General features: G+C 60.0%; 2 protein-coding genes across 6 annotated transcripts; both read right to left on the bottom strand.

Annotated features, from left to right (window-relative positions):
• Positions 1-218: 218 nt before the first annotated feature.
• Positions 219-5232, bottom strand: UFSP1 (UFM1 specific peptidase 1 (inactive)). Of its 5 annotated transcripts, XM_039324841.1 has the most exons (3): positions 5014-5232; positions 4278-4376; positions 219-1542 (listed from the first exon to the last, which is right to left on the bottom strand). In XM_039324841.1, exons 1-3 carry the CDS (start codon positions 5195-5197, stop codon positions 857-859), a joined length of 969 nt encoding a protein of 322 aa, XP_039180775.1. In that variant the 5' UTR covers positions 5198-5232; the 3' UTR covers positions 219-856. The 5 variants fall into 5 exon arrangements, with proteins under 5 accessions (XP_039180775.1, XP_039180776.1, XP_039180778.1 ...); XM_039324842.1 differs by lacking the exon at positions 4278-4376; XM_039324844.1 differs by lacking the exon at positions 5014-5232 and having other exon boundaries at positions 4278-4583.
• Positions 5233-5557: 325 nt separating this feature from the next.
• On the bottom strand, positions 5558-14677 carry SLC12A9 (solute carrier family 12 member 9). Its single transcript, XM_039324839.1, has 14 exons — positions 14569-14677; positions 13744-13982; positions 13432-13566; positions 12737-12868; positions 12318-12608; positions 11956-12063; positions 11752-11863; positions 11130-11287; positions 10945-11027; positions 10431-10555; positions 10094-10286; positions 8875-9049; positions 8557-8703; positions 5558-7468 (listed from the first exon to the last, which is right to left on the bottom strand). Exons 2-14 carry the CDS (start codon positions 13964-13966, stop codon positions 6564-6566), a joined length of 2787 nt encoding a protein of 928 aa, XP_039180773.1. The 5' UTR covers positions 13967-13982; positions 14569-14677; the 3' UTR covers positions 5558-6563.
• Positions 14678-17952: the final 3275 nt, after the last annotated feature.

The raw sequence follows: 17952 nt of genomic DNA, 5'->3' as shown, positions 1-17952 counted from the left end.
TGTATATATAATTGTATTGTATAAAAGATGAGGCTTATATAGAGGTTAAGAACAATGTATTAAATTTTTGTATTATGATAGGAACTGATAGGAAAATTCACCCTGGAATGTCATGTTTGTCCATTGCTGTTTTAATTGTATTATGAATAAAAATTTAAAGAAAAAAAAATGACACCCTGGGAGTAACTCAGGGTTCAGAATTTGTCATATGAATACTCTGAACCTTTGCGCAAATAAAACCTGTTTTCTCCAACCCTTCGTGGTCTTGTCTTCTGATGTAAGTATCGTGGTTTTTCCACTACAGCTGGGGAATTCTGGGAGTTGAAGTCCACAAAATGAAAAGTGGCCAGGTTTAGAGAGCCCTGCTCTGGCGACCAATCTCGTCTTGGGAGAGGCCCGCTGGGAGAACAGCTTCTGCGCTAAAAAGCGATTAAACCACCAAGCAGCCAAACCAGCCAGCTCCACGTGGTGCTAACCCTCCTCAAATGCCGGTCAGATTAAAATAAACCCACTTTAGTCCTCTGGTCTTTAACGGAGCTGGCTGGGAGTGCTGGTCAGGGAGGGAAGGCTGGGCTCAACCTGGCCCCAGCAATGATCTGCCCATCCCGCAGTCTTCCGGGCAACAGGAACCCCCCCCCCAGGCCTAGCAGCAGCTCCAGAGAGCTTGGCTGAAGAGCTTCAGCAACCCTGGAGGGCTCCCCGGGGCAGGAGCCCATCCTGGATGATGCCGGAGCTGCTGCCCATACTTTGATGCCACAGCACGTGCCAAGCAGGTGGTGCCCATCCACAGCCAGTCCCTTGGAAGGGGCTCAAACTGCTGGTCCATGTCCCGTGCCTCGCTTCAGGAATGCCTCTTTCACGGGAGGGTGGGGGGCCCTTTGGCCCTGAACTGGGGCAAGCAGAGATTGTAAAAGGAGGCCTCCTCAAAGGAGCCGAGCGCCCGCCACGAAACCCACCGCTGGGCGTGGGCTTCCTGCCGGCTGAGCGAGCCTGCTGGGCCGTAGTAGTGTGGATCCAGAGTGAGCAGGTGGTGTCCCTCGGGGCCAGAGCAGACCCCCAACAACCCCTTGGAGACGTGGTCCCGGCCTCCCCCCATCATCACAGGCCCCCCACCCTCCTGAAAGTGAGCATACAAAGTCTCCAGCTCCCCTTCCAGGTCTCGGCCGAGGCGGATGTGGAGCAGCTTGCCTGGCACGCCGTAAAAATAATCGAGGCAGAGTGCGGCTTCCACGGTGCCGATCCACTCCCGCGAGCCTGCGAAGGAGGGGGGCTTGTCCCCCATCTCCACCAGGGAATTCTGGATCTCCTTCAGGGATGGAACCGGCTGGCCGGCGGCTGCTTCTCCCCCGGCTGCCACCAGCCAGGAGCACATCATCTGGAGGGTACGGTAGCCGCAGCCCCACCCTCGGTCGTCCACACCGTCGCAGCCGTAGTGGTAGTGGCGGTAGGGCCCGGCCACGAGGGCCTGGCGATGTGGGCAACCCGGAGGAGGAAGGCCCAGGTGGACGGTGGACAGCAATGCCATGCCCGAAGCTGGACGGCCTGAAAGAGAAGAGCAGACATGTGGGAAGCGGAGCGGAGGAAGGAGTGGTGGCCGCTGCCAGTACAGGCAGTCCTCGACTTACAATGACTGTGTCCCAAATTTTTGTTGCTAAAAGAGACAGTTGCTAAGTGAATTTTATGACCTCCCTGCCTTTTCTGACCTTGACTTTGCTTGTCAGAAAAGGGGACCACGTGACCCAGCATCTAAGCCAGGGGTAGGCAACCTTGGCTCTTGTTGGCAACCTATGCTGGCTCAGGAATTCTGGGAGTTGAAGTCCACGCGTCCTAAAAGAGCCAAGGTTGCCTACCCCTGATCTAAGCCAACATCTACTTGCTTGCAACATCCAGCTTGTGGGGCCAGTTGACTCCAGGAACAAAACCAGCAGCTTCTCTGCATCTTTTCGGCTGTCCTGGGGCAGCATCGTAAAAAAGATGGTTTGAAAGACCAGTTTTGAAGAAGGGAAGGGTGTCCTCGGGATAAGACTGAGTCACCGGAAGAGGAAAAGATGAGTTATCTTTGCATTCGGGGAGGGAAAGCTGAATTCTCCCCCAAGCAGGTCACACCCAAACTAAGCATTCCGCCACGGAGTTACTGGGCGAGGAGTCCAGCTGGCCAAAGATGGTAGCCAAAAAGCTGGTCCTGAGCTCCCTTTAGGGCCATCACGTGCTCGTCCGAATTGCTGCCGCCCATTAAATGTCCAAAACTCCCCTGCAGTTGGATGCAGGCCGGCGGCCGACTCAAGGAATCCGGGTGAGGGGCCCTCACCCCCACCCCAATCCAACCATGGCCCGACGTTACATCCCCAAGACAAGTCCAGAAAAGGGTAACCCAAACCCGCCCAAAGTCGTCTCGGACAACGAGACAAGTTGGTGTATAATTTTCATAAATAAAACCCCACCAGGATCAGGCTGCTGGCATATAAATTTAATAAGATGTCTCTCTGGAACATCTTCTCCCCCCCCCCCAGTGAGGTCGACCCCTTGTCTCCTTAAGACCTTGAAGAGTCCACCTCTTGACAGTTGGCTTGGGGCTGCAAAGGGGGGGTGGAGGTTTCACATTAGGGATGGTTGATAGATTGTCAGACCCCCCTGCCCCCTCTGCTCATCCTTCTCCCTCCCTTCCCATCTTTTTGTTAGCTGTGAGGACAGATAGTCCTTGACTTACGATCACAATGCAGCTCCAAATTTCCATTGTTAAGTGTGTTTTGGCTCATGTTACTGCCTTTCTTCCCACAGTTGTTAAGTGAATCACTTCACTTGTTAACTTAGTCACACGGTCATTAAATGAGTCTGCCTTCCCCATTGGCTTTCCTTGTCAGAAGGTGGTAAAAGGTGGATCACGTGACCTTCGAACGCAGCAACCGTCATAAATAGGAGTCACTTGCCAAGTGCTTGCACTTTGATCGCATTGACTGGGGGGGGGGAAATGCTGCAAAGGTCATTAATGGGTCACTTTTTTCAGCGCCCATGTAACTTTGAACGGTCACTAAATGGACTGTTGTAAGCAGAGGACTGCCTGTATTTGCCTTTCTACAGAATCTTATATTCTCTGTATTTGCAGAGTTTTATCAGAAGTACGGTAAGCCGCTCAAGAGTCACCCCGGGGCAAGACAGGCAGCCAACATACTTTTGAAGGGTTCTGGAACAAAGGGAAATTGTTTAGCACAGGGGTAGGTCACCTTGGCTCTTTTATGACTCATGGACTTCAACTCCCAGAATTCCTGAGCCAGCCATGCTGAGGGGAAAGGGAGAGATTTCCAAGCTGAGACATGCTGGCTCAGGAATCCTGGGAGTTGAAGTCCACGAGTCATAAAAGAGCCAAGGTTGCCTATCCCTGGTTTAGTTTAACTGTTGCTTTCTTGCTTTTTGTAATCAGCTTTTGCACCATGCAAGCGTGGGAAAGGTACATGGATGGGATGTACTGAAGGAGGGAACGAGGGGGTGTACAGGAAGGAGGGATGTAATGGCTCTGTTATCTGATTTCCATTGGCTAACCAAGTTTATAAAGCCATGCCACCAACTTTCTCAGGCACTTTGATCACATAAAGTGCTGCTTGAGCAAGTCTCCGCTTGGCTTATCGCATTAGATTGATATGGTATCTCAAGTTCACGTAAGGGACTAGCACCTTGCACTTTAAAGATAAATACGTACATACTGAACCAGTATCAGGCTTGGAAGGGGGAGGGGCTGGGACAGGCTCTCCCGGGGTGGGGGAGGAGCGCGGGGGGCCTTTCCATGGCTGGGGGTGGGGGTGGAAAGGCCCCTCCCTCATGCACCCCAAAGAAGAGTAGGGGGATCTCCATCTCACTTGGGGGGGGGGCTCAGGGCGCCTCCTCGCCATCCAGCTGGACTACAACTCCCATCACTCTCGGGAGCCCGGGATGATGGGAGGGGAAGTCAGGGCTGGCTCCTTCCTGCGGGTTGCCCGGCTGCCCCCGCCCCGCCAGGACTCACCTGGGGAGCACACCTGCAGACCGGAAGTGCCGGGAAGGGAGCTTCCGCCTGGCTATGGAGACCGCGCCTGCGCTCCTAGAACGGCCACCAGCGGGTAAAATCAGCCTCACGTGCTTCCGTTCTCCACCGGAAGTGAGAGTCGGCCATCTTGGGAGAGGCCAGGCCGAAAGGACACGCGTGTCGTCCCTCCCCCCCCCCCGGGGCCCGTTCTTTGCACCCACTCAGGCGTGGTCTCCTTCTGTGAATGAACACCTGCGCGTCGGAGCCCGGAGAGTCTCACCTGCCTTCGGATCTGGCGCCGCGTCAGACGGCCCCGCCTTGCTTGGGAGTGCCGCTCTACATACTGCGCCTCTATGGCAAAAGGAATCTGGCCGAGGTGCTAGAGTTACGAAAGTGAAGAGTGACGCTCTAGTCCCGCGACGGTGAAACTTTTAGGCTCCCCCCTCCAACTACTTAGAACTCCAGGTCCCATAATTCCCTGACAGCACGTCCTTCGGTCTACACCCGTCGCCTGATTTCCGCACAGACCCTAAGGCGCTTTTCAACCTTGGCAACTTTAAGAAAGGAATAATACGTTAGCTTCCCAGAATCCCCCAGCCGGCAAGGATTCTGGGAGCTGAAGGCCGCCCGCTTGGAAGTTGCCAAGCCTGAAAAGGTGCATTTCAAGTTCGCCTAGGCCAGGGGTAGGCAACCTTGGCTCTTTTAGGACTCGTGGACTTCAACTCCCAGAATTCCTGAGCCAGCACAGCTGGCTCAGGAATTCTGGGAGTTGAAGTCCACCAGTCCTAAAAGAGCCAAGGTTGCCTACCCCTGGCCTACTACAGCCCGGCAGGCTCCAGGCAGGTGCTCCCGTCCCTGCCGTCGATGGGGACGCGCAGCCGATCCTCCCCCGAGCCCTCCGGGATCGTCCCGCCGCTGCTGCTGCGCCACCCAGCTGGTCGTCGGGGGTGCGGGGGGAACGCCGGCCAGGAGCCGCTCCTTGTAGCGCCGCCGCCCTGCGGGGAAGCCGAACTCACCCGCCACCGGGCCGGCCCCTCTGCCCGCCGGGCTCGGACCAGGACGGGCTCCAGCGCCGCAGCCCCTCCCGGAAAGCCCCCGGCTCGGTCCTGCCCAGGGTCCCCCGGCTCTGCCCGGGCCAGGAGGGAGAGCCGCGCAAGTGTCCCCCCCCCCGGGGGAGGGAAGGGACCCCCCCCAGGTCATCGGTGGAGGGGGACGGGGCGCTTCCCAGAAACACCGGCAGGCTCAGCCCAGGTGGGGCTGGAGGCGGGGGAAGGCAGCCCGCCTCCCGGCTTCCCTCCAGAGCAGCCAGTCCGGGAACATCCGGACGCTTCCCCCGGTCCGTTTTCCTCGTCCGGCTTTGGTTGCGCAGGAACTGTGGGGGGGGGGGGGCGCAAACGCTGCAGCCTGAAGACAGACACGCTCCGCTCCTGCAAGTTTCGCTTTTATTGCCCGGTTTTGTTCCGCGGAGCAGTTGCTCCCCCCCCCCGTTAGCGCCCCCCCTTTCCAACCCCGCGCCCCCTTTTCCCAGCCCCCCCCCGCTTGAGAGGCAGCTTCATCTGGGGTCAGTTAGTGGTTAGTAGAAGCATCTTTTGCAGGAGAGAAGTACAAACCCTCTTTTTGTTAAGTGCTGGTCATTTCTAATCCGCTGCTACGCTAATGGCGTTGGTGGAGACCCCCTCCCGGGAGCTTTAATCCTGGCTTCACCACGGGGGGGGGGGAGAATTGGGGTGCAGAGAGGCCCCCCCAGCAGCCTCTCACTCAAGGATGAAGGCCTCTGGAAGGGTTTGCTTCAACCATTTGGGGGTCACAAAACCGGATGTGGGAGCCAGATAGAGCTGTCCTGGATTCAAAACACGCCCCCTCCCCAGAAACAACCCATTCCGAACTCAAATTGGAAGCTTCACAGAATGTTTCCTGATCCGAACGGTGTTCGCAATGACACCAAATGCACTTCTTGGTAGGCTGCACTGCAAATCCCATCGTTCTTGTCAACACGGTTAGCTATCTTCGAGTGGGGCATGATGATGGGAGTTGTAATTCCACATACAGGGAGGGGGGCACAGGCTTGGTCAAGCCGGCGCAGAGTCCCGGCTGAGGAGGAGGTGGAGGAAGGTCACCTTGAAGTCCAACAAGGCCTGACCCAGATGTTTCGTTTGCCAAATATCGGCGCCCTCTTCCTTCCAACGGGGAGCCCGTCCCCTTTGCCTTCTGCACCAGGAAGTGGATGAGGAAAGTGTTTCCGGGTCTGGAAATTTGGGGCAGAGCTCACAAGAAGCCCTGGTGCCTCCAGGGGAACAGGAAGATCTCCCAGCTGGGACCCTCAATCCCACCGAGATGGTCCCAGGAAAGCTGTCCCCAAATAGTGGAAGACATTTGTGTCCTGCAGGGTCCTCCTCCCTCCTGCTTCAGCAGCCCTTCTCTGCTGCCCCAGATGTACCCTTCTCCCCCCACATCTTCAGCCAAGCTGTGCTCAGCACGGCCTCCTCGATGCTTCACGCACACCCCTCCAGAGACAAAGGCACGTTTTGTTCGTTGAGGACAAGGCGTTGGGGCCGCTGCCGGCCACTTACAGTTCGGTGCAGGTGACGGGGGTCAGCCCGTGGATCAGCAGGGTGGGCCCCAGGCCGGTGGTGAGGATCTCCAGCTGCTCCAGGTAGCGCTCGTACTGAGAGGTGTCTGCAGGGGGCCGCGGCAGGTAGAGGAAGCGCACGGCCGTCTGACCGGCTTGCTTCAGCAGAAGCTCGTTGACCGAAGCCAAGTACTCGTCCGTCACTCGGAACGTGGCTGCGTTCAGGATCGCTTCCTCCAAGAGCTTGTCTGGGTGGGGAGGACCAGGATTGCCCTGAACCTCAACAGGGCTTGGCCCCCCGGTCCCCGCAGGCTGGGGGTGGCTCTGGAAGGCGACCACCTGGTCCCAGGTCACGATCTTGATGGTGGCCTTAATCCGCAACTTGGTCAGCAGCTCCCGCAGCTTCTCCTCCTTGCTCACCCAGCCCAGGTCGCCCGACTCCACGCAGAGGAAGATGCGCAGCCGGGCGCCTTTCCAGGAGCTGACCATGGTGAGGATGCAGGCCATCTGGAGCAGGAAGAGGCTGCAGATGTCCACGTAGGTGGGCGTGTTGGGGCGCAGGAGGTTGAGGGGCCAGACGTCGATGTAGCGGCCCTCCAGGCGCTTCTTGGAAGCCGAGGAGGAGAGCAGGTCCTTGTCCAGGAGGTGGAAGTAGCGGGCCAGGCAGACGTTCTTGTGCATCTTCACCGCGTCCGAGATGATGGCCACGTACTCGGAGGGCCTCAGAGCCCGCTGGTTGGCCGTGACCCGCACGGAGGGGAAGTGCGCTTGTAGGGCTACCAGGTCCACCCCAAACTCGTCGTTCTCCCGGGCTTGGCTGAAGGCCGGGTCCTGCAGGAAGTAATCTTCGGGGACGCAGTCGTCATAGAAACCCAGGACCAGCGTATTGGGCTTCATCCCGCCTGCAGACAAGGAAGCGCACAAACCACGTCAACGCAGGCGGTCTGACCAGGTTCAGCAAGGGGGAGGACAGGTGGCCTCCCCCAGGCAGATCAAGACCCAGCACAACGACCATGGTTTATAATCCAGAGTCCCCTGGGAAAACCCCCCCCCAATATTTTGTTCTATGGAATGAGGGCAACCTGACAGTGAGAAAAAAGACTCCCACCACGTCAACAGAGGGGTCTTCCCTGAGTGCCAAGCAACTCTTTTCCCTTCTGGAGGTCCTCAGAGTGGCTACCAAATGAAGGATGGGGGTCCAGGAAGTCTTCCTGTGGCAGAGTTTGGCCTGGTGGTGAAGGCACTGGCTTAAAAACTAGGAGATGGTGAGTTCTAGTCCAGCCTTGGGAACAAAAGCTAGTAAATCACCAGGAGACTGGGAATTCTAGTGCCGCCTGAAGCGTGAAAGCCTTAAGGTGCTGGCTTACAAACCAGGAGATGGTGAGTTCTAGTCCTGCCTTAGGCCAGGTGACTTTAGGTCAATAACCAGGAGATTGTGAGTTCTAGTCCAACCTTAGGCACAAAAGCTAGCTGGGTGACCAGGCAAATCACCAGGAAACTGGGAATTCTAGTGCTGCCTTAAGCATGAAAGCCTTAAGGTGCTGGCTTACAAACCAGGAGACGGTGAGTTCTAGTCCAGCCTTAGGCACAAAAGATGTCTGGGTGACTTTGGGTCATCTTGAGTCGTTCTTAAAAATAATAAAGGCAGGACATAAACGACTAAATAAATAGATTTGTTTGGTTTGATTTCCCAAAAGATACGGCGGGAGGGGGCAGGGCCACCCTGGGGGCCTCAGGGTGGGACCTCAAGGGCCCCCCGGCTCCGTTTAGGTTTTTCTTGGTACGCCCTCCGTCCTTTGGGGCTCCAAGGGGCAAACGAGGTCAGCGTCTACTCAAAGGAGTTTACTCCAGGGACGTCCCAAACATAGCAAACTCAAAAGTGTCAGACTCCTTAATGCCAAATACCGACCCAGATGCCCTCCATGGGGGGGGGGTGTCTCTCCTTTCCCAGCAACACAAACCCTCCAGCCCCCCCCCCCCGGCTCCTCACCCAGGCCAGTGATGCGGAGGAGGTGCTGCGTCCCCTGGCGGACGGAGGGGGACAAAGTCAGATCCACGAAGGCCTTGATGCTCAGTTTGTCCACCAGGCTGAGCCAGAAGTTGTAGTGAGCCTGGATGGGGTCCGAGGGCATCGTGTCTGCGGGAGAGGCAGCAAAGATGGCAGGACCCCCTGGCATACGCCCCCCCCAAAAACTGTGCTATGTCTCTCTGAGCCCTGCCCCACAGATCCAGGCCACGTGGCGTCCCACGGAAGAGGAATGCCCGGGAGTCTGCAGGGGCCCCCCCGTGCCCCGATCCCTGCCCCTACCCAGGTCCCCGATCTCCACGTGGCCCAGGACGAAGAGGCCCCCTTTTTTTAGGTGGTTGATGAAGTGCATCAGGTGGGATCCACCCCGGGGGTTGGCCACCATCAGCAGGATCTGCGGCCGCCAGAATTTGACGTGGTCCTTCCGGATGTCGAGCAGCAACAGGTACTTCCGGACCTTTGGGGGGGGGGGGAAGGAAGGAGGATCAAGAGGGGAAGAGACCCCCCCCATCATTAGCCCCACCGGAGACCTTTTCCCCTCGTCTGCCTGCTGCCTTCTTCTCTACAGGGCTCTCAACTTACAGCCACAACCGAGTCCAAAACTTTCATTGCTAAGCGAGACGTTTGCTAAGTGGGTTTCGCCCCATTTTAGGTTGCTAAGTGAATCACTGCAGTAATTAAGTTAGTAACACGGTGGTTAAGTGAATCTGGCTTTCCCCACTTGTCAGAAGGTCGCAAAAGGGGATCACGTGACCCTTCTGGGGCACTGAGGCCGTCATAAATACGAGCCGGTGGCCGAGCGTCTGAATTTTGATCACGGGGAGGCTGCAACGGTCGTTAAGTGTGAAAAACGTCCACGAGTCGCTTTCGTATCTTTGAACGGTCACTAAACGGAGGGCTGTAATTCGGGGACTGCCTCTACGTGGCCAGCTGAGCAGATCCCGCCTTGGGCATTGCAGGCAGTCCTCCACTTATGGGCCCTTCATTTAGTGACGGTTGACAACCGCACCAGGGGAAAAAAATGAGCTGCGACGGTTCACAGCGCCCCCTGGGGGCAACGTGAGGATCCGAATTCAGGGCCCTGGCAGCCGCCGGTACGGACTGAGGGCGGTTGCAGCTTTCTGGGATCAGGGGATCTGTGACTTTGCCCCGGGGGAGGCAAGATTCGATTTATGACCCCTTCTGATTCACTTAACAACCGTGGGGGAAAAGTCCGCAGAACCAGGCGCGACTGACTCAAGCGCCTCGCTGAGCCACAGAGGTTGTAAGTTGAGGACGACCCATGCTTGCCTCAGAGACCCCCACGACGCCCCCTTCCCCAACCTGCCTGGATCTGCCCGACCCCTTCCCCAGAGCGGAGCCCTCGTCCTGCTCAGCTGGCATAAAGACCGGTCAGCTGCCCGGACAGGGGACCCGTAAGACCCTCTGCCTCTTACGGCCCTTTGGGAGAGGTTGGCCCTGCCCCTCCCCTCCAGTACGTCCCCCACGCTCGGCGCCGCACCTGGTGGAAGATGAGCGCCTGGCTGATGTAGCCCCAGGAAGAGGCGGCCGAGCGCAGGTGGATGAAGGCCAGCAGGAGCAGCATCAGCCCCAGGCTGCCCGAGGCCCCCGCCGGGCTGATCAGGAACATCATGACCAAGCAGGAGACGATGCCAAGGAGGCAGGTGTGCCAGGAGAACAGCTGGAAGGTGGGGCTGCGGGGCGGGGGGGGGAGAGAGAGAGAGAGAGAGAGAGAGAGAGTTGGCTGGCACAGTCCCTCCCTCCCCGTCCCTTCTGGGGATTCAGCTGGCACCCCACAGACACCCCCACACCCCTCTCTCTGGGGACCCTGCACCCACCGGAAGTTGGGGGCCGAGGCCCACTCCAGCGCCAGGCAGGCCAGGTCCACGGCAGCGTAGGCGACCAGGTAGAAGACGGTGACGATGCCAGCAATGGTGTTGAGTTTCCCGACCAGAAGCACCAGCTGGGGACGGCAGGAGGTCCTTATAGGGGGGAGGACCTGGAGAAGGCCCCCAGCCCCCAGCGGATGGGTGCCCATCTTCCATCTGTGACCCCGGGCTCTCCGGAGACCCCTGGCCCTGATAGCCTGCTGAAGGCCCGGAGGGGGCAAGGAACAGGCCCTGTATGGACCGGGAGTCTCCAATCGTGGCCACTTTAAGACTGGTGGACTTCAACTCCCAGAATTCCCCCCCTCCCCGTCCTTATACTGGCTGGCTGGGGAATTCTGGGAGTTGAAGTCCACCAGTCTTAAAGTGGTCACGATTGGAGACCCCCAGCTATGGGTGGAGCCCAGAGAAGCCTCCCTCCACCTGCTGTTCTGGGTCCTGAGGGCCTGGGGGGGGGAGGCGTTACCTGCGCGAGGCCCCAGGTGTAGAGGACGGCCACCCAGGGGTTGCCCCCTCTGGAGACAATCTTGGCCGGAGCCAGGACAGGCCCTGCGGGGAGAGAGAGAAGCAGCGGCTGGACCTCCCTGGCCAGGCGGAGGAGGGCAGGGACCGAGGAGGGGGCTCCGTGGGTGGGCAGGGGGCTCCACTCACCAAAGAGGTCGTCCTTGGCCAGGGCGTGGAGGATGCGGGAAGCACCAATCAGGTTACTCATGGAAGCCGAGAGGGAGGCGGAGTAGATGCCCATCAGCACAAAGGGAGGCCAGACGTTGATGGACCGGAAGAAGCCGTAGTCGCCCTTCAGGAGGGCCCTGGGGAGGTCAAGGGGGGGGTCAGTGTTCCCCCTGCCAGCACACCTCCCCCTGACCAGCCCCACCTGGAGGCACGGCCCCCACCTCTTCATTTATTTATTTGAGACTTATATACCGCTTTAAGTGCAAGCACTCTCTAAGCAGTGTACACCAGAAAGCAGTGTATATGTATATATTTACATTGCCCCCAACCATGTGGGTCCTCATTTTACCTACCCCGGAAGGATGGAAGGCTGAGTCAACCTTGAGCCGGTGAGATTTGAACCGCTGACCTGCTGAACACAGTCAGCTAAAGTGGCCTGCAGTACTGCACTCTAACTGCTGCGCCACCTCGGCTCATGCCCTCAGTCTGCCCCCCCCATGCCAGCCTTGAGTCCACAAAGTCACTAGCGGATGGGGGGGGGACGGGAGTCCGGCGACCTGCTGCGGGGGCCCCCCTCTCTGGGTCCCCCGCAGCCCCTCACCTCTCGCAAGTGAAGCTGGCCATGAAAAAGAGGAAGAAGTAGATGACGAAGGTGTAGAGCACGGCCACAATCGTCCCCCTGGGGATGGAGGCGCTGGCGTTCTTCAGCTCCCCTGCAAGAGTCGATGGGGTTAACCATCCCACCTCCCCACGGAAGCTGTCCTAGGACCCCCGAGACCCTCCCCAGGCCCCCTCCTGGCCTCACCTGACATGTTGGAGCCGGCCATGATGCCGGTGCAGCCGTTGAACATCACGGCAAAGACGGTGGCGAAAGACATCATGTTATTGGTAGTGTAGTCCCTCGAGTACATGGCTGGGGGTGGGAGTGGGGGAAAGAGCCAGGTCATCCCAGGAGGGGGGGGGGCACGGCTGCCTCCACCCCACCGCTGCGTATAGTCCTCCGTTCTTCTCCCTGCCCGCCTCCCCATGGCTTCTTGGCCAAAGGTCAGGCTGGAGGGTCACCGGGCACCCCCTGTCCAGCTGCCGGAGATCCCCCCCCGCCCGCCCCCAGGCAACGCCAGGGCCGGACGCCAGCGCTTGGCACCCCTCCTGGCCAAGCGCCCCTACCATACATGTTGTCCCTGAGGGTGGAGATGTTGAAGCCCGTGAAGGAGGCGTTGAAGGTCTGGTTTCCGCCGTGGGAGACGACGATCTCCCGAGGGGAGACGGTGAAGAAGCTGACGAAGATGGTGACAAGGACCAAGTTGACCAGCAGGAAGATGAAGAAGGCCGCCCGGGAGTAGATCTGGGCGCCCACCAGGCACACCAGCAGGCAGAGCAGCAGCACCAGCGAGCTGTAGAGGAAGCTGTACAGGTAGCCCTGAGGCAGCGTCTTGGTGCCCGGCGGGTCGGATCCATCTGGGCCAGGAGGAGGAAGAGGGAGGGATTCACACCCGTGTCCGGAGCAGGACAGGCTAGGCAAGCTGCCCTCACTCTGCACCCCAGCCCCGGGGGTCCGACTTCTCCCGGAGGGGCTTCAGGCCCACCTGCGCCGAAGACGTCCAGGATGGCTTCCACCAGGCCCAGGACGTAGACGCCGCAGGCACAGACGTTGGCCAGGTAGAACATGAGGCCGATGCTCCCCCCGAACTCGGGGCCCAGAGTCCGGCTGATCATGACTGGGGAGTGGGGGGGGGAGTTAAGGCAAAGTGTCCATAAAAACACACCCGGAACACCCACAGCCACGGCACCCTTGAGAGGGAGCCCCACAGAGGCAGAGCTGGCGAGGGGGTCTCTCTCTCCCTCATGCCGGACTTTTGGGGGGCTTGGCTGGTGAGTTCTCGCCACCTGGGCGGTCCCTGCTCCCCCCTCCCGGCCTGCAGCTTGTAGGGGCTTTGAGAGGTCCTGTCAATCCCTGGGTGAGATGCTATAGCCCTGCATCGGAGGTGGGGGGGGGAGCAGGAAGCCCATGTGCCACATCTCCCCCTCCAGAGCACAGCCTCCGCGGGGTCTGGGGAGGGCAGGGCGCACACCCAGGCAGGGCCTTGGAGGTGCCAGTATCGAGGTGACCTCGGATGACCTGGAGGAGTTGAGCAGGGCTACCCTCCTGGCGGATGGGGACTCGGAGGGGAGATGCAGGCAGGGCAGGGCTGCCCCGTCTGGAGCCTTGACAGCCTCCTTCCAGGACCCCAATCTCTGCCCCTTCCAGGGGGGGGAAAGAGACCCCAGCCCCAAAGGATACAGTAGGCGCCCCCAGCCTGGACGGCCCCGTTGGTGGAGATGGCGCACACGGAGAGGACCGTCAAGGAGATGATCAGATAGGCCACCACCAGCATCAGGAGCGACTGCAGGAACCCGGCGTGGCCCACCACAAACCCTGGGGAGGGGGCGAGGGGTGAGCGCTGGGCTCCTCCCCCTGCTGGGAAACCTGCCTGCCCCCCCCCGGCCTCCCTCCCCAGCGGGATCTATCCCGGATCCGCTTGGCCGGAGGGTCCGGAGTCCCCCGGAGCCCCCCCAGCCGACGGGACGGGGGGGGGGCGGGCGTCCCACCTACCGACTCGCATGAAGACCACGATGCTGAACATGGAGAGGACGGTGGGCACGATCACCCCGAAGAAGGTGGAGAGCTGGCGGGCCGGGTCGGGGCCGCCGCCGCCGCTGCCGGAGGCCGAGCCCACCACCAGGGGCGCCTCTTCCTGGGCGACCCCCGCCATCTCCGCGTCCCCCGACAGCCGAGCCAGGCGGCCGCTGAGCAGCGGGGAGCTCTCCGTGGACATGGCCCGGGCCGCTTAGCTGGGGGGGGGGGGGAGGGGAGGGGAGGGGGCGATGAGAGGCTGCCGCAGACCCCCCCCCCAGCCTTCCTCGCCCCCTCCTCCAGGCAGGCCGGCGCAGGAGGCAGGAAGCCGACTTCCGGGAAGGAGGGGCTGCCCGCCCGCTCCTGGATGGAGCTTCCGCGTTCAGAGAGAGTCTATCTGGGGGCAGCAGTCGCCGCCCTCCACGGCGGGAGAAGGGGGTGGGGGTCGACTTGCGCCCCCAGCCCGGCCCATCCAGAGGGCGCCTCTTGCGCCAGCGTGCTCCGCGGGGCAGTCCGGGAGGGCAAAGGGGGGTCCTCGGGGGGCGCAGGGGAGGATGGAGCGGGGCGAGCAGCGCGGAGGCGGCGGCGCAGCTGTTTCTGCCGCCCGGGGGGGGGCTGGGCGGGGCGGGGCGGGGGCGGAGCAGCTGAGCTCTCCAAACGGGGGGGGGGAAGGGAAGGGTCGGAAAAGGCGAGAGGGGGGAGGGGTGCCGCGGGCCCGATCCTCTCCGAGCCGCTCCCCTCCCTCAAGGGGCCGAAGACCGGCTCCGAGAGCCCCCCGCCCGCTTCTCCGCGCCCCGCACCCACCTGGCTCCGGGCTACCGGTCACGGGCTCTGCGTGTGACCGAGCCGGCCGGGCCCTGGCCGCGGGGCCGCATCCTCGCCCGTCAGCTCAGATCCTGCCGGGCGGGGCGGGGAGGGCGGGGCGGGGGCGGCGCCAGGGACGGCGGGGGGGGGGCCTCCCGGGCCGTCCTCCGCAGCGCCCGCCAGGCGGGGGGGGCAGAAGCGGGGAGCCCTTCTCGGCGCCCCAACTTTGCACCGCTGCTGCGGGGGTGGCGGGAAAATGAGGGGGCGCCCCCGGCCGCGCCCCCTCCGAGGGAAGGTCCTGAAATGCTGCCCGCCTGCGGGAGGGTCTGCTCGGACCGCAGCTGCAGCGCGGGAGGGGTCCCCGCTTTTCCTGCCCCCAGCTCTGCGGTAGTTCTTCCCAACAGGTGGAAAGTTGGGGACCCCCCCACCCCAACTTCCCTGCTTGTGGCTGCCGGGAAGGCGATGGGCGAATCGCAACCCCCCCTCCCCAATCGCAGCGATCCTAAACTAAGATAAACTCTTCATTGATGGTAATTTGTTTTTAAGTGTCCCAATGGCCTGAAGGTCTCTGGATCGTTCAGCCCTGCAGCAACCTGGAATTAAGGAGAAACTTCCTGACAGTGAGGACAATTAACCAGTGGAACAGCTTGCCACCAGAAGTTGTGGGTGCTTCAACACTGGAGGTTTTTAAGAACAACCCAAGTGGGGCAAGAAGAGCGTGAAATCGCATAAAAGGGGGAACAGGCTGGGACAGTCCCCACCTCTGCAGGTGAGAATCCAGTGAAAAGACAACCAGGGCTCCACCAAAGCAAGGGCTGGCATTTGCAGGTATTGTGTGTGTGTGCATGTGTGTGGCTGCTTGTGTGGCTGCCCTGGCACCCTGGGAGGGGTATGAGGCTTAGAGATCCAGAAGAACCCCCCTACAGAAGTGGGGCGTGCCTCTCATCGAGGAACCCCCTTTTCTCGACTGGCGCATCCTTCCGGCCCCACGGCTTCGCCGGGCCCAAGTGGTGCCTCCCCCTTGGCCACCTCTGGTTCCCTGCTATCTCCGGGCTATGAAAAACCACAACAGCCACTTGCTTCACGATAAGAGACCGAGATAACCCCTGGACCTTGGAGAAAGTTGCAGCTAGGGCGGGTGGGTGGGAGGGGCGGCCAGGGGCTGCACCAGAGTCTCCATTGCTGAATGGCAGAGGGAGGCTGCTGGGTGACTGGGGGGGGGGAGCTGCAGACCCCCTACCCAAGCAAAGCCGGTGCACAAGAGACATTTGCAACCTCTTCTCCGATCCTGGTGGTGCTGTGGGGTGTGCGAAAGGGCCGGTTCCCAGCGGGGTCTTCCAGGGGGGCTGACTTTCGTAAAAACTTCAGTATTGGGTCACTAGGTCTCTCCGGGGGTTTGGGGAGGGGGTCTTGTTTATACCACCCACGCTGGGCATTGACCCAGGACAGTGCTGGGGCTGAGCCAAGCCGGGATACACAACGGCCGCACACAGACATCCGGACACTTTGTGAGGCCTGGCTGCTGCACGTTCCAGGCTGAGCGACAGGGCTGGTCATGTCAGAGAAAGCAAGTGGCTTTTAATATTTCTTAACGTTTATTTGTATTCCAGATTCTTTATTATTTTTATAACTAGTTCAAGGTGGCAAATGCAACACTTTTTCTTCCTGTTTTCCGCACAACAACACTGTGAGCTGGCTAAGAGAGGAGGACTGGCCCAAAGGCACCCAGTCGGCTTTCGTGCCTAAGGCGGGACTAGAACTCACCGTCTCCTGGTGACTGGCCCAAGGTCACCCAGTTGCCTTTCATGCTTAAGATGGGACTAGAACTCACCATCTCCTAGAGATTGGCCCAAGGTCGCCCAGTTGGTTTTCATGTCTAAGGCCCAACTAGAACTCACCATCCCCCGGTTATTGGCCCAAAGTTACTCAGCCGGCTTTCATGCATGAGGCAGGACTAGAACTCCCAGCCGCCTGGCTTCAGACAAAGGAGGGGGCAGGAAGGCTCTTTCTTGCCATGTAGCAAAAACCCAAGTGGGCTTCCGGGAGGGCTTGGGTGTGGGTCTCTCTCCAGGGGGATTCCCAGCCATGGGGAAGGGGCTCAACCTCAATACTCAGAGGGAGGGGAAGCCCAGCTGGGTCCCTTCCCCAGAGCCCCCAGGGGAGGCGGCGCTTGGTGAGTTTAGGGTGCCCGTCCTGAGTTCGAAGCTCAACCCACACCTGGTTCTCTTCAGGAAGTGCCCTCCTGGTGAGCTGGTGGCCAGGAGCGCCCACGCTGTTTCCCTGGCAAGGGTAGGCAGAGCTGGCTGCAAGCCCGTCAACTGGGCTGCCCCCCAACAGAGGAATTGGTTTGTCCCAGAAGGCCGTGGGGGACCCCCGTTCAGGCGAACAGGCAGCGATTCCCATGCGGCCAATGAGGTCGGGGAGAGACCAGCCCTGGCATGGCCGGAAAGCCTGCAGTCCTGCCCCACAATCACCCCCTCGCTGGGCCAGGCCTTGTGGGGCAGAGGGGAGGGGCCACAGCCTTCTTAATCTCCGGTCATAATGGCCCCATTGAAGTGCTGCTCCTTTGCAAACAGCCAGCGGATAAAGTTAATCAGCGCAAACAAGGACTGTGATAAAACTCTTGGCAGCCTCCAGGGGAGCCTTCCGGGCCTGGAATTCCCAGGTACACCCTCCCCCATCAGGCTGGGCTCCATTTTCTTCCTCGCCTGGGGGCTGTGCCCTGTGGGAAGTGGGGCAGAGGCAGCTGGTAGAGGAAGCCTCGGGCCGAGAACCAAGGTTAGCCATAGCTACGGAGCGCCAGCTGTTGGGGGAACCCCTGGAAGAAGCAGGGGTGAGGGGGGGGGCGCAAAGGTGTGACTACAAATCAGCAAAGGCTCTAAATCTGGAAATGTTCCAGCTGATTTCAGTTTGGTCAGATTCCCACATGAACAGTTCTGCATCCCAATTTAAGGATGGATGGCTGAGGAATTCTGGGAGTTGAAGTCCACCCATCTTGAAGTAAACTGGCCGAGGAATTCTGGGAGTTGAAGTCCACCCATGTTAAAGATGCTGACTAGGGGATTCTGGGAGTTGAAGTCCACCCATCTTAAGGATGCTAACTAGGGGATTCTGGGAGTTGAAGTCCACCCATCTTGAAGCAAGTTTGATTCTGGGAGTTGAAGCCCACCCATCTTAAAACATGCAGTCTGGGGAATTCTGGGAATTTGCCCATCTTAAGCTTACCAAGGTTGAGATGCACCCTGAGTTCTGCATGGGGTCCTTGCTATGCCCCTTCTGCCCCCCCCCCTTTGCCCAGGGGCTGGGATGGCCCCGCAGCACTAAAGGCTCCAGCTGGGCCCGGCCTGCCCAGGCCTGTGAAAGGCGACGCCTGCTCTTTTGAGA

This window comes from Crotalus tigris, unplaced genomic scaffold (genome assembly GCF_016545835.1).
Source record: "Crotalus tigris isolate CLP2741 ecotype Arizona unplaced genomic scaffold, ASM1654583v1 scf7180000024309.744930, whole genome shotgun sequence".
Lineage (NCBI taxonomy): Eukaryota > Metazoa > Chordata > Lepidosauria > Squamata > Viperidae > Crotalus > Crotalus tigris.
This window is presented reverse-complemented; position numbering and strand designations above follow the sequence as displayed.